General features: G+C 48.1%; 2 protein-coding genes and 1 pseudogene across 4 annotated transcripts in view; 1 reads left to right on the top strand and 2 right to left on the bottom strand.

The window, feature by feature from the left end:
* LOC142196133 (uncharacterized) overlaps positions 1–9,984 on the top strand; it is a 32,864-nt gene extending 22,880 nt beyond the window's left edge. Inside the window, exon 8 of the mRNA XM_075266361.1 lies at positions 7,708–9,984. Coding sequence (XP_075122462.1) covers positions 7,708–8,392 — 685 coding nt within the window. The 3' untranslated portion in view covers positions 8,393–9,984. The remainder of the gene's footprint in view (positions 1–7,707) is intronic.
* The window catches only part of LOC142196122 (uncharacterized), a 783,446-nt pseudogene that overhangs the window by 45,138 nt on the left and 722,672 nt on the right, over positions 1–15,636 (bottom strand).
* The window catches only part of RPL31 (ribosomal protein L31), a 364,588-nt gene that overhangs the window by 119,313 nt on the left and 229,639 nt on the right, over positions 1–15,636 (bottom strand). The gene's annotated exons all lie outside the window — the stretch shown is intronic.

Here is a 15,636-nt window from a genome sequence, read left to right as displayed (position 1 = left end):
ACTCTTGGAGCAAGGCCTGGTCTCAAGGAGGGCAGCAAAGAAGCCACTTCTCTCCAGAAAAAACATCAGGGACAGACTGATATTCTGCAAAAGGTCCAGGGAGTGGACTGCTGAGGACTGGGAGAAAGTCATTTTCTCTGATGAATCCCCTTTTCGATTGTTTGGGACATCTGGAGAACAGCTTATTGGGAGAAGACGAGGTGAGCGCTACCACCAGTCTTGTCTCATGCCAACTGTAAAGCATCCTGAAACCATTCATGTGTGGGGTGGCTTCTCAGCCAAGGGAATCGGCTCTCTCACAGTCTGACCTAAAAATAAAGCCATGAATAAAGAATGGTACCAGAATGTCCTCCAAGATCAACTTCTCCCAACCGTCCAAGAGCAGTTTGGCCATCAACAATGCCTTTTCCAGCATGATGGAGCACCTTGCCATAAAGCAAAGGGGAGAACTAAATGGCTCAGGGAACAAAACAGAGAGACTTTGGGTCCATGGCCTGGAAACTCCCCAGATCTTAATCCCATTGAGAACTTGTGGTCAATCATCAAGAGACGGGTGGACAAACAAAAACCTACAAATTCTGACAAAATGCAAGCATTGATTGTGCAAGAATGGACGGCTATCAGTCAGGATTTGGTCCAGAAGGTGATTGAGAGCATGCCAGGGAGAATTGCAGAGGTCCTGAAGAAGAAGGGGCAACACTGCAAATATTGCAACGCTGCAGTAACTCCTTCTAACTGTCACTATAAGATTTTATTACTCAGAATATGATTGCAATTCTATTTCTGTATGTGATAAAAACATCTGACAAACACACAGAAACCAGAGGGAGCAGATCATGTGACAAGAGAAGATTTGTGGCATTCTCAAAACTTTTGGCCATGACTGTACAGTCCCATGGAAGATTCCCACCCCTCCTGTATACAGTCCCATGTAAGCCCTCTCCTCCTGTATACAGTCCCATGTAAGCCCTCTCCTCCTGTATACACCCCCATGTAAGCCCTCTCCTCCTGTATACACCCCCATGTAAGCCCTCTCCTCCTGTATACACCCCCATGTAAGCCCTCTCCTCCTGTATACACCCCCATGTAAGCCCTCTCCTCCTGTATACACCCCCATGTAAGCCCTCTCCTCCTGTATACACCCCCATGTAAGCCCTCTCCTCCTGTATACAGCCCCATGTAAGCCCTCTCCTCCTGTATACACCCCCATGTAAGCCCTCTCCTCCTGTATACACCCCATGTAAGCCCTCTCCTCCTGTATACACCTCCATGTAAGCCCTCTCCTCCTGTATACACCCCCATGTAAGCCCTCTCCTCCTGTATACACCCCCCATGTAAGTCCTCTCCTCCTGTATACAGTCCCATGTAAGCCCTCTCCTCCTGTATACACCCCATGTAAGCCCCCTCCTCCTGTATACACCCCCATGTAAGCCCTCTCCTCCTGTATACACCCCCATGTAAGCCCTCTCCTCCTGTATACACCCCATGTAAGTCCTCTCCTCCTGTATACAGTCCCATGTAAGCCCTCTCCTCCTGTATACACCCCATGTAAGCCCTCTCCTCCTGTATACACCCCCATGTAAGCCCTCTCCTCCTGTATACACCCCATGTAAGCCCTCTCCTCCTGTATACAGCCCCATGTAAGCCCTCTCCTCCTGTATACAGTCCCATGTAAGCCCTCTCCTCCTGTATACACCCCATGTAAGTCCTCTCCTCCTGTATACAGTCCCATGTAAGCCCTCTCCTCCTGTATACACCCCATGTAAGCCCTCTCCTCCTGTATACACCCCCATGTAAGCCCTCTCCTCCTGTATACAGTCCCATGTAAGCCCTCTCCTCCTGTATACAGTCCCATGTAAGCCCTCTCCTCCTGTATACGGTCCCATGTAAGCCCTCTCCTCCTGTATACACCCCCATGTAAGCCCTCTCCTCCTGTATACAGCCCCATATAAGCCCTCTCCTCCTGTATACAGTCCCATGTAAGCCCTCTCCTCCTGTATACAGCCCCATATAAGCCCTCTCCTCCTGTATACAGTCCCATGTAAGCCCTCTCCTCCTGTATACAGCCCCATGTAAGCCCTCTCCTCCTGTATACACCCCATGTAAGCCCTCTCCTCCTGTATACACCCCCATGTAAGCCCTCTCCTCCTGTATACAGCCCCATGTAAGCCCTCTCCTCCTGTATACACCTCCATGTAAGCCCTCTCCTCCTGTATACACCCCCATGTAAGCCCTCTCCTCCTGTATACACCCCCCATGTAAGTCCTCTCCTCCTGTATACAGTCCCATGTAAGCCCTCTCCTCCTGTATACACCCCATGTAAGCCCTCTCCTCCTGTATACACCCCCATGTAAGCCCTCTCCTCCTGTATACAGCCCCATGTAAGCCCCCTCCTCCTGTATACACCCCCATGTAAGCCCTCTCCTCCTGTATACACCCCCATGTAAGCCCTCTCCTCCTGTATACACCCCATGTAAGTCCTCTCCTCCTGTATACAGTCCCATGTAAGCCCTCTCCTCCTGTATACACCCCATGTAAGCCCTCTCCTCCTGTATACACCCCCATGTAAGCCCTCTCCTCCTGTATACACCCCATGTAAGCCCTCTCCTCCTGTATACACCCCATGTAAGCCCTCTCCTCCTGTATACAGCCCCATGTAAGCCCTCTCCTCCTGTATACAGTCCCATGTAAGCCCTCTCCTCCTGTATACACCCCATGTAAGTCCTCTCCTCCTGTATACAGTCCCATGTAAGCCCTCTCCTCCTGTATACACCCCATGTAAGCCCTCTCCTCCTGTATACACCCCCATGTAAGCCCTCTCCTCCTGTATACAGTCCCATGTAAGCCCTCTCCTCCTGTATACACCCCATGTAAGCCCTCTCCTCCTGTATACACCCCCATGTAAGCCCTCTCCTCCTGTATACAGTCCCATGTAAGCCCTCTCCTCCTGTATACAGCCCCATATAAGCCCTCTCCTCCTGTATACAGTCCCATGTAAGCCCTCTCCTCCTGTATACAGACCCATGTAAGCCCTCTCCTCCTGTATACAGCCCCATGTAAGCCCTCTCCTCCTGTATACACCCCCATGTAAGCCCTCTCCTCCTGTATACAGTCACATGTAAGCCCTCTCCTCCTGTATACACCCCCATGTAAGCCCTCTCCTACTGTATACAGCCCCATGTAAGCCCTCTCCTCCTGTATACGGTCCCATGTAAGCCCTCTCCCCCTGTATACACCCCCATGTAAGCCCTCTCCTCCTGTATACACCCCATGTAAGCCCTCTCCTCCTGTATACAGTCCCATGTAAGCCCTCTCCTCCTGTATACAGCCCCATATAAGCCCTCTCCTCCTGTATACAGTCCCATGTAAGCCCTCTCCTCCTGTATACAGCCCCATATAAGCCCTCTCCTCCTGTATACAGTCCCATGTAAGCCCTCTCCTCCTGTATACAGCCCCATGTAAGCCCTCTCCTCCTGTATACAGCCCCATGTAAGCCCTCTCCTCCTGTATACACCCCATGTAAGCCCTCTCCTCCTGTATACACCCCCATGTAAGCCCTCTCCTCCTGTATACACCCCCATGTAAGCCCTCTCCTCCTGTATACACCCCCATGTAAGCCCTCTCCTCCTGTATACACCCCATGTAAGCCCTCTCCTCCTGCATACACCCCCATGTAAGCCCTCTCCTCCTGTATACACCCCATGTAAGCCCTCTCCTCCTGTATACACCCCCATGTAAGCCCTCTCCTCCTGTATACGCCCCCATGTAAGCCCTCTCCTCCTGTATACAGTCACATGTAAGCCCTCTCCTCCTGTATACACCCCCATGTAAGCCCTCTCCTCCTGTATACACCTCCATGTAAGCCCTCTCCTCCTGTATACACCTCCATGTAAGCCCTCTCCTCCTGTATACACCCCCATGTAAGCTCTCTCCTCCTGTATACGCCCCCATGTAAGCCCTCTCCTCCTGTATACACCCCCATGTAAGCCCTCTCCTCCTGTATACACCCCCATGTAAGCTCTCTCCCCCTGTATACACCCCATGTAAGCCCTCTCCTCCTGTATACACACCATGTAAGCCCTCTCCTCCTGTATACACCCCCATGTAAGCCCTCTCCTCCTGTATACACCCCCATGTAAGCCCTCTCCTCCTGTATACAGCCCCATGTAAGCCCTCTCCTCCTGTATACACCCCCATGTAAGCCCTCTCCTCCTGTATACACCCCCATGTAAGCCCTCTCCTCCTGTATACAGTCACATGTAAGCCCTCTCCTCCTGTATACAGTCTCCCCCCCCCCCCTCATATACTGGTACATCCTCTGGGAGGCCCCGCCCCTTCCGGTGACATGCCGGGTCACATGACTAGTGATGAGGAGGACGTGTGTGAGGTAGAGAGTGTCCTGCCCTGAAGAGTGAGGGGGTAAGTGAGGAGAGGAGGTGACCGGGAGCCCCGACACAATATGGGGGAGACCTGGGGGGAGAGAGGGGACTACAACTCCCAGCAGGCTGCACATTACTTCTAGGCTCAGGGGCTTGTGTTATAGGAGATTCTTGTCCCCTGTATACACACGGTATATAGAGCCTGTATACACTGTATACCCTCATAGACCTTGTAAGAGGAGCCGGACACATTATTGTGGCCACAGAGACATATGAGGTGACCGGTGACCCCCATAATCCCCCTGTATGGTCTGTATGTGCAGTGCGGTATATAGCCTGTATACACTGTATAGTAGGGAGGGCAGTGACTATATTATCAGTAATCCGCTATATACAGTCACTGCCCTGCATTATATCCTCGGAGTCGTCCTGTATAATATCCCATTACTGAGACCTTCTACCAGATGGGATCTTACCCTTGTTCTCATTGTTCTCCTTCAGGTTCCTCAGGTACAAGACAATGGTCCTCTCCATCAGTGACCCACCAGGGATGGCCGAGGCCAGAAACCACATGTCTACCAGGATATTAGAGCTGGCCCTGGAGATCATCTCCTTGATCACTGGAGAGGTGAGAGTCTCACATGACATCACTCTTATCTCTAGGAATAAACCAGGGCAATGACTGGACAGGTGAAGGATTCTTAGACTCTCTGTAGTGACCTGTAGTGTCTCACCATACACAGGATTACACAGTAGTGAAGAAGTCGTCTGGTGAGTGTGTGACACCCCGTGTGTCAGGAGGATGGAGCAGGACCCCGAGCCCCATCACCGAGCCTCCACCTCATTCACTGAGACATGAGCAGAAGATCCTAGAACTTACCAGCAGGATCACTGAGCTGCTGAGCGGAGAGGTGAGCGCTGCTGGGAATGCTGGGACATTATACAAGAACACCAAGGGAGGGCTCTGGGGATGACTGTGTCATTGTGTTGTCAGGTTCCTATAAGGTGTCAGGATGTCACTGTCTATTTCTCCATGGAGGAGTGGGAGTATTTAGAAGGACACAAGGATCTGTACAAGGAGGTGATGATGGAGGATCAGCAGCCCCTCACATCAGCAGGTAAGAGGAGACCTTCCTGATAGAGGAGACCAGGTCTGAGGGTCACCTAGACTCCCCCATCATCTGCTCATCACATATAGACAATGTATTCAGTCACTGTGTATATTTCCTATAGATGGATCCAGTCCAAGAAATCCACCAGAGAGATGGCCCCGTCCTCCATATTCCCAGGATTGTCCAGAAGAAAAGGAGAATCTTCCGCTGGATCATCAGGTATCTGATCTAATCCGCATGATATTGAGATGTCCTACGGCTCATTTCTTCTGTGTCTTGTACTGCGATAATTCAATCACATTGCATGAGTTTTGGGATACCTGAAAACCATTCCTGTGATTGATCGTGTTATACCGTCTTGTATGTCATATGTCACCGTGTTCCTCCATTTGTTTTGGCGCTCACATGATGCAGTTTGGCTATCGATGAGCTTGATGATGCGGTTTCTCTTTTCTTGAGAAATCATCTTCATGGTTGATCCTCAATATGAACCAGTGACCTTTCCACCGAACACCCTGAGCTATCGGGAATGTGAGAACAGGTTGTTTTTTGTAGTAGACAAGAAGAAAAAGATTTTTCCACCACCAGGAACAAAATAGTAACGATGAGAAGAATCTGCAGAACTGATTATATGCTGAGTAGTTACAAGTCACATTTATGAATGAGAGAGCCAAGAGGATTGTCTATAACATGATGGGAGTCTCCTGTTCGGAGCTATAGTGGATGGTGAGATCCGGAGACTCAAAGTCATGAGGTCAGAACATTGTTACCCTTTTGCTTGTCAGTGTATGTGTGACAGGTGTCTGAGCCTTCCTTTACCCCTTGTTCACATCTGTGTTTGGTCCACATGAGGACCCCCCCCAAACGGAATACCAAACGCAATTGCAAGCGCTGTGCAGTAAAAGCACACGGACCCCATATATTATTGTGCTTGGCGCGCGCTGCCCGTATGAATCCTGCGGACAGGAAAGTAGATTGTGAACTACTTTCCTCTCCGCATGTTCTGTGCAGAGATCTGGCGACAAGCACACGGACCCCATTATAATCTATGGGGATCCGTGTGCTTCTACTGCACAGCGCTTGTAATTGCGTTTGGTGTTCCGTTCGGGGTGGACTTCCCAAACGGATTACCAAACACAGATGTGAAGGAGGGGTAAAGGAAGGCTCAGTAACCTGCCATATATACACTGACAAGCAAAAGGGTAACAGTGTTCTGACCTCGTGACTTTCAGGCTCTGTTCTCAACCTGAAAACGGGTTTCCCTTAGCAACAAGCATACTGTGCTAATAACAGAGTGTTTTTATTGCGTTATTCTGTATCAGCTCGGATTTACAAGTATAAACCACGTGCTCGATGGACTTGTGTAACTTCATGTCGGATATTTGCAGGAAAGTTATGAAAGTGGAACGATGATTGGACTGGAAAACTCCATGTCTGAGCTAGAAAATGGTAAGAGCCTTTCATCCATCTTCTGTATTGCAGTCTAACCTTACTTAACGGGATTATTCCAAGACTGAAACTTCTCCCCAAGCTACAGGATAAACTATAATGTTCTATTCATGAGAATAGGAGTCCCTGATACTTTATTAATGGAGTTTGTACTGCACATGTACATTGGTGCTCCACTTATCTCCTGGAGATTTCCAGAGATAGCCGTATGCTTCAACGCTGTTTTGTTGGTGGTTTTCTCAGTTCAGGTTCTTCCACAACATAACTGCAAGATGAATTTGACTTGGATATTCCAAGACACGGTCCAAGCCTAGATACAACAAACAGGCCCCGTTCCATCCTGGCGAGCATCAACATTTCTTCTTCTGAGGTCCTCGGAAATTTCCTTTGCTTGTGCCGTGATACACGTCCAGATCAGCTGGGGTTATATTTGTGCTGTATATGTACCGCATGGTGTGTGAACGTGCTACCTGCTGCTATACGGTACATTTATAGTTTAGGAACAGGATGTGTCGCACTTGTTATATGGGATTTTTTTTTTCACGCATATGTTTAAAAATAATTTTTTTTCTTTTGCGAAAATTTATTTTTTTCCCACGTACAGACCAGGTGAGCGGCGTCTATGGACATCTCCTTATATATCCTGATTATCACGTAGAAGAAAATCAAAGTGAAATGTTTGTATATTCTGAACATGGAGAAGAGTTTACAAAGGAATCCACTCTGTCTATACAGGAGAGAATTCACAGAGACGATCGGCCATTTACCTGTTCCGAATGTGGGAAATCGTTTAGTACGAAATCAGATCTGGGTAAACATCGGAGAATTCACTCGGGGGAGAAGCCATTTTCATGTGCTGAATGCGGGAAGTGTTTTATATTTAAGGGCGCTCTTAAGCAACATGAAAGGGTTCACAGAGAAGAGAAGCCGTATTCATGTGCGGACTGCGGGAAATGTTTTAAAATTAAATGTAGTTTTGAGAGACATCGGAGAATTCACACAGGAGAGAAGCCATATTCATGTCCGGAATGTGGGAAGAGTTTTAGGCAAAATGAAAATCTTGCGAAACATCAAATAACTCACACGGGGGAGAAGCCGTTCTCATGCGAAGAATGCGGGAAATGTTTTACATCACATTCAGGTCTTTATCAGCATCGGATAATTCACACGGGGGAGAAGCCATTTTCATGTTCCATATGTGGGAAATGTTTTGCCTCGCGTTCAACTCTTTATTACCACGAGAAAATTCACACGGGGGAGAAGCCGTTTTCCTGCGGCGAATGTGGAAAATGTTTTATGTATAAACAATGTCTAAAGAAACATCAAATGACTCACACGGGGGAGAAGCCGTATTCGTGTTCAGAGTGTGGCAAAAGTTTTGGAACGAGATCTCATCTTCTAGAACATCTGAAAATTCACACACGAGAGAAGCCGTTGTCCTGCCCAGAGTGAAGGAAATGGCTTATTTAGAACTCACACGGGAGAAGCCATACAGTAGTGATGCCGGGGATGTGGAAAATATTTCATGATGAAATGTAATCGAGAGATGGCGGAGATTGTGTAAAAAAAAATGTTTGCCTCGAGATTAATTATTGAATCTTCGAGGCCATTTGTATTCTTGGAATGTAAGAAATGGGTGAATATTGGAGAATTCACACTGGAATGTGGAAAAAATTTTAAGGCCCAAGCAGTGAATAGCTGCAAAAAAGACCACGGCAGAAACACATCATGCATTTCCATAGGTATAATTGACATACTGCGACTCTAAAAAAAAACCCCCCAAAAAAACACAAGCATTTTTTTGAAATTGGAGCTTTTCCATTTTGGATTTTTTCTGCAATTTGTGGATTTGCCAGAATCCCGTCCACTTTGCAGAGAATAATAAATGCTGCATTCTTAGCTGTGGCTTTTCCACTGCAGCCGAAACACTGTGTTTTCGAAACTTCCAACCTTAAACAAAAAAAAAAATCATGTTTGATTAAATTGCATAGAAATTAGAGATGAGCGAACACTGTTCGGAACAGCCGTAGCGAACACTGTTCGGAACAGCCGTTCCGAACAGCACGCTCACATAGAAATGAATGGAAGCGGCCGGCACGCGGGGGGTTAAATGACCGGCCACCGCAAAGCGTACGTGCCAGGTGCTTCCATTCATTTCTATGGGAGCGTGCTGTTCGGAACGGCTGATCCGAACAGTATTCGCTCATCTCTAATAGAAATATAACTCGTGTCTATAATCCCGCTCCACTCTACCCGCCAACCACAGTTTTTGGCTTTGACCAAACCCATCTCTTTTGCTGTTTGCATGACGTCCTAACTTTACCTCTCCTTCTGCCATCCCTATCTTTCATATGTAACACTTCAGCACCAGTTATCTCCATCTTCCGCTAGGTTCACACCAGTGTTTGGGTCTCCATCGTCTTCTTAAAAAGAGGTTACCTGCAGAAACCCACAGATCCCATAGACAATAATGGGGTCTGCTGGTTTTATACTGAAACTGGCAGATAGAAAAGTCCCCCCCCTCCCTTTCAGGCTAATTTTAAGTGAAATCTACGCCTCCCAATGCAGATGTCAACCACTCCTTACATCGGGTTTACATCTCCGTTGTTTGGTCCATCATGGGAATAGAAAAGTAAGTGAACAAAAATCGATCTGTGTTATGACTCCAACATCTTGGGAGGTACCTCACTGACTATAATGGGGTCTGTCGGGGATCTGTTAATTCCATCTCTGCCTTGTCCACAATTTTCAACAGATTCTGCCACGAAGGCTCCAAATGGAGTCTCCAGCTATGTGAATGGAGCTTTAGCCCAAGGTCTTTCCAATGACCTATCACTTTGGGCACTCGTAACACCCCAGAGGTGGATTATGTAGAGTGTGTCCATTGTTATGGAGCATAAATGAGACCTCTCTCCGATTTACATATCTTATTAATCTTTCTCAGTCCTGGTATCAGTGTCTCGCTACGTCCTCCGGTATATTACCTCTGATATATCTTCTCCATCTCAGGATATTACTTTGTGTTTCTTCCTGTCCCTGTGATCTTGTTGGATTTTAATCATTCTAAATAAATTATTGAACTCTAAGAGTTTCAACGTTGTCTTTCTACTATAGACTGGTAACGAGACACAACCAATCAGCAGCGACATCCATGGGGTTAATCTCCCGGAGTCAGAGTATCTTCCAACTTTGGCGGCTAGTTCCGGGCTTGGGCTGTGTGCTGGAGGCAATGATGAAAGTTCAGCTCCCGTGCCCGCACTATTACGTGCGCTGTACTATTACTATGAAAAACTACACCTCAGGATGATGTAATAGCACCGTGAAGAGCGGGACTGGGTTAAATGCTAGACTGAAGACGTGTTTTGAGACTTGATTTCGATTTTTTTCAAGGATGAAATCACTCTGATGTGTTGGGGACTGCATGGCAGAAGGCTCTGGCTCCCGATAGTTTAAGGATCCTGGGGACAGACATGTTAAACACCCGGTCTACAAACCACGGTGAACGCCGCAGTGGGGGAGAAAAAAAATCAAAAGTGCCAAACCGCCGTTTTTTCACAGTTTCACCTGCAATAGACAGACATTCCCTAAAATGTTATAACTAAAGAGTACACCTGGCAACCCCCCCCCCCCCCCCCAAAAAAAAAAAGCACTATGGATACATGGAAATATAACAAGGTTATGGGTGACTATTAATACAAATTTAACTGTAAAGTTAAAAATTTGTGTTAAGGGGTTAAAATGTAAATAAAACTATATAAATGTGGTGTCCCCGGAATCGTACCGAATCATAGAATACAGGCGACAGGTCATTCTGGCTTCACAGTGAATGCTGTAAGAACGAAGCTCGTAAGAAAGTTAGACAAGTGCAATTTTCCTCCAATTCCACCCCATTCTAATTTTTTCCAGCTTCCCAGTATATTGTACAGAATAATAAATGGTGCCATTATGGCGATGCATTTCTGTATCTGCAAGCTTTACATATAGGACATTACAGTAGTCCAGACCGGAGGTTATGAAGACATGGACCAGCCTGGAGAGATCTTCAAAGGAACGATTTGATTTCTGCAATGTTCCTCAGGTGGAAGAACGAAGATTGCATAATGGAGGATACCTGTTTCCTGAGAGAATGTTCCCCCATCAATACCTACACCACGTGGTCTGAGCTGTAGGGTTGTGTTTCTCAGGGCTAGAGCTGTTGGATGTATAAGTTGCTTTTGAGCTGTGACCTCCATTCAGGAGAACTTTAGTTTTGTCCGGGTTCACCTTTTTCCCACTGGCATCATCCATTGTAGTTCAGCATGGCCTGGATTTATGGCTGGAGATGGGTCACTGATTCTGGTCTTGTAGGACATGTATAGTTTGGTATCATCTGTATAACAGTGATAGGCCAAGCCATGACTGTGGATTAATATTGAGGGCAAGTAATCTGCAACAGCATTGGGGATAGACTGGAGCCCTATAGAAGCCATATTGTGAGGGGACCAGTGATGATGATGATCTGTCAGCCAGGAGGGAACTAAACCCCTGAAGAACTGTCCATCAATTCTACCAAACTGCTTGAGTCTATGTATTCGGATGTCCTGGTCACCTGTGTCATCTACTGCAGAGAGGTACAAGGGAAATAGGATGGTCTCACCTCTGTCCCTGGCCATGAGTAGGTCACTTAGTACTCGTATAAGTGTTACTGTCACGGGATGGTTAGAGTCTATACTATAGGCAATGTGTAATATATATTTCATGTGGAATGTATTCTCTAACCTGTTATATACATCAATGTGTAGTTGGCTGATTAGGGTCTAGTGTGTTAGCACATTGTATGCAAATACCTCTAACTAGTGAGGACCAGTGAGGACAATGGGTGGAGATAATCTGATCAGTGTCTCCAAGAAGATGTTGGATGGTGCATTGTCCACAGGAGACAGGGAGTCTGCTCTCCTTGGTATAGGTGAGGGGGGAAGGATCTGTGACTCAGCCCTTCCCACCCACAGATATAGGTGTAACAGTCTTAGTATATAGTTGTAGCTAGCAGTTAGTATGTGTTAGCCGGCCTGTGCACAGCTCTGCAGAGAGCCAGGCTTTAGTTACAGGACCAAGGAGCCAAAGCTATCATTGGATTGTGACTTCTGTGGACTTATTGTTATTACGGTTGATGTGACCGCCGCCGGCTACTAACTTTGTGGATTACAATAAATTGCTGTTGTCTCCCGACCTCTTGCGTCCGTGTTGATTCAAAAGACCATCCGGAGGAAGACGTATACCTTTGCTCCGTGACAGTTACATTCAGTGCTATGTAACTGTTGACTATATATACTTCCAGAAAGTTGCTGTTTATCCCTGCAACGATGAGCCTGTACATGAAGATCGCTCCGGAGCAGAGAGCACAGAGAGAAGGTAGGGACAGTTTCTCGAATGCTATATGCTTCTAGGGCTTGGGCAGAGCGACTGCGCATGCCTGCGGCCACAAAATTTTGGGCCCCAATATACAAGAAAGACATAATCGAACATGAAAAAGTGCAAAGATGGGCAACCAAAATGATTAGGGGAATGGGTGGACTGGAGGACAACGATAGATGAATAAACTTGGGGTTATTCAGTTTAGAGAAAAGACGTCTACAGGGAGATCTAATAACAATGTACAAATACATGAAAGGACAATACAAAGAACTTTCTAAGGATATTTTTACTCCTAAGCCGGTGACAAGGGGAAACCCTCTACACCTAGGCCAGTGACAAGGGGACATCCTCTACACCTAGACCGGTGACAAGGGGACATCCTCTACACCTAGACCAGTAACAGTGACAAGGGGACGTCCTCTACACCTAGACCGGTGACAGTGACAAGGAGACATCCTCTACACCTAGACCAGTGACAAGGGGACGTCCTCTACAACTAGACCGGTGACAGTGACAAGGGGACGTCCTCTACACCTAGACCAGTGACAGTGACAAGGGGACATCCTCTACACCTAGACCAGTGACAAGGGGACGTCCTCTACACCTAGACCAGTGACAAGGGGACGTCCTCTACACCTAGACCAGTGACAGTGACAAGGGGACATCCTCTACACCTAGACCAGTGACAAGGGGACATCCTCTACACCTAGACCAGTGACAGTGACAAGGGGACATCCTCTACACCTAGACCAGTGACAAGGGGACATCCTCTACACCTAGACCAGTGACAGTGACAAGGGGACGTCCTCTACACCTAGACCAGTGACAAGGGGACATCCTCTACACCTAGACCAGTGACAAGGGGACGTCCTCTACACCTAGACCAGTGACAAGGGGACATCCTCTACACCTAGACCAGTGACAAGGGGACGTCCTCTACACCTAGACCAGTGACAAGGGGACGTCCTCTACACCTAGACCGGTGACAAGGGGACGTCCTCTACACCTAGACCAGTGATTTTCATGAACCTATAGCCTTGACATGTCAGTGATCTGTAAATATCGCATGTCTCCATTTTTCTCATAGTCCACAGACAGTTGGTGATAAAAAAAACCCTAGTGAATGTGATGTATGGAGCCGGCCATTACATGGTTAATGTTTCAGGTCAGGTCAGAGAGAAGACGCAAAGAGAGGAAAGGAAAGCTGAGACTGGTTACTATAGGTAACAGAGATTGTGTCATAAATCTTACTCCAGTCCCCTCCTGTATACAGTCCCACGTAAGACCCCCCTCCCTTCTCCTGTATACACCCCCATGTAAGCCCTCTCCTCCTGTATACACCCCATGTAAGCCCTCTCCTCCTGTATACACCCCATGCAAGCCCTCTCCTCCTGTATACAGCCCCATGTAAGCCCTCTCCTCCTGTATACACCCCCATGTAAGCCCTCTCCTCCTGTATACACCCCCATGTAAGCCCTCTCCTCCTGTATACAGTCCCACGTAAGACCCCCCTCCCTCCTCCTGTATACAACCCCATGTAATCCCTCTAATCCTGTATACACCCCCATGTAAGCCCTCTCCTCCTGTATACAGTCCCATGTAAGCGCTCTCCTCCTGTATACACCCCCATGTAAGCCCTCTCCTCCTGTATACACCCCCATGTAAGCCCTCTCCTCCTGTATACACCCCCATGTAAGCCCTCTCCCCCTGTATACACCCCATGTAAGCCCTCTCCTCCTGTATACAGTCCCATGTAAGCCCTCTAATCCTGTATACACCCCCATGTAAGCCCTCTCCTCCTGTATACACCCCCATGTAAGCCCTCTCCTCCTGTATACACCCCCATGTAAGCCCTCTCCTCCTGTATACAGCCCCATGTAAGCCCTCTCCTCCTGTATACAGCCCCATGTAAGCCCTCTCCTCCTGTATACACCCCCATGTAAGCCCTCTCCTCCTGTATACACCCCCATGTAAGCCCTCTCCTCCTGTATACACCCCCATGTAAGCCCTCTCCTCCTGTATACACCCCCCATGTAAGCCCTCTCCTCCTGTATACACCTCCATGTAAGCCCTCTCCTCCTGTATACACCCCCATGTAAGCCCTCTCCTCCTGTATACACCCCCATGTAAGCCCTCTCCTCCTGTATACACCCCCATTTAAGCCCTCTCCTCCTGTATACACCCCCATGTAAGCCCTCTCCTCCTGTATACACCCCCATGTAAGCCCTCTCCTCCTGTATACACCCCCATGTAAGCCCTCTCCTCCTGTATACAGCCCCATGTAAGCCCTCTCCTCCTGTATACACCCCCATGTAAGCCCTCTCCTCCTGTATACAGTCTCCCCCCCTCATATACTGGTACAGCCTCTGGAGGCCCCGCCCCTTCCGGTGACACGCCGGGTCACATGACTAGTGATGAGGAGGACGTGTGTGAGAGAGAGTGTCCTGCCCTGAAGAGTGAGGGGGTAAGTGAGGAGAGGAGGTGACCGGGAGCCCCGACACAATATGGGGGAGACCTGGGGGGAGAGAGAGGACTACAACTCCCAGCAGGCTGCACATTACTTCTAGGCTCAGGGGCTTGTGTTATAGGAGATTCTTGTTCCCAGTATACACACGGTATATAGCCTGTATACACTGTATAGCAGGGAGGGCAGGGACTATATTATCAGTAATCCGCTATATACAGTCACTGCCCTGCATTATATCCTCGGAGTCGTCCTGTATAATATCCCATTACTGAGACCTTCTACCAGATGAGATCTTACCCTCGTCCTCCTTGTTCTCCCTCAGGTTCCTCATGTACAAGACGATGGTCCTCTCCATCAGTGACCCACCAGGGATGGGCGAGGCCAGAAACCACATGTCTACCAGGATATTAGAGCTGGCCCTGGAGATCATCTCCTTGATCACTGGAGAGGTGAGAGTCTCACATGACATCACTCTTATCTCTAGGAATAAACCAGGGCAATGACTGGACAGGTGAAGGATTCTTAGGCTCTCTGTAGTGACCTGTAGTGTCTCACCATACACAGGATTACACAGTAGTGAAGAAGTCGTCTGGTGAGTGTGTGACACCCCGTGTGTCAGGAGGATGGAGCAGGACCCTGAGCCCCATCACCGAGCCTCCACCTCATTCACTGAGACATGAGCAGAAGATCCTAGAACTTACCAGCAGGATCACTGAGCTGCTGAGCGGAGAGGTGAGCGCTGCTGGGAATGCTGGGACATTATACAAGAACACCAAGGGAGGGCTCTGGGGATGACTGTGTCATTGTGTTGTCAGGTTCCTATAAGGTGTCAGGA

This window comes from Leptodactylus fuscus, chromosome 2, assembly GCF_031893055.1.
Source record: "Leptodactylus fuscus isolate aLepFus1 chromosome 2, aLepFus1.hap2, whole genome shotgun sequence".
Taxonomy (NCBI): Eukaryota; Metazoa; Chordata; class Amphibia; order Anura; family Leptodactylidae; genus Leptodactylus; species Leptodactylus fuscus.
This window is presented reverse-complemented; position numbering and strand designations above follow the sequence as displayed.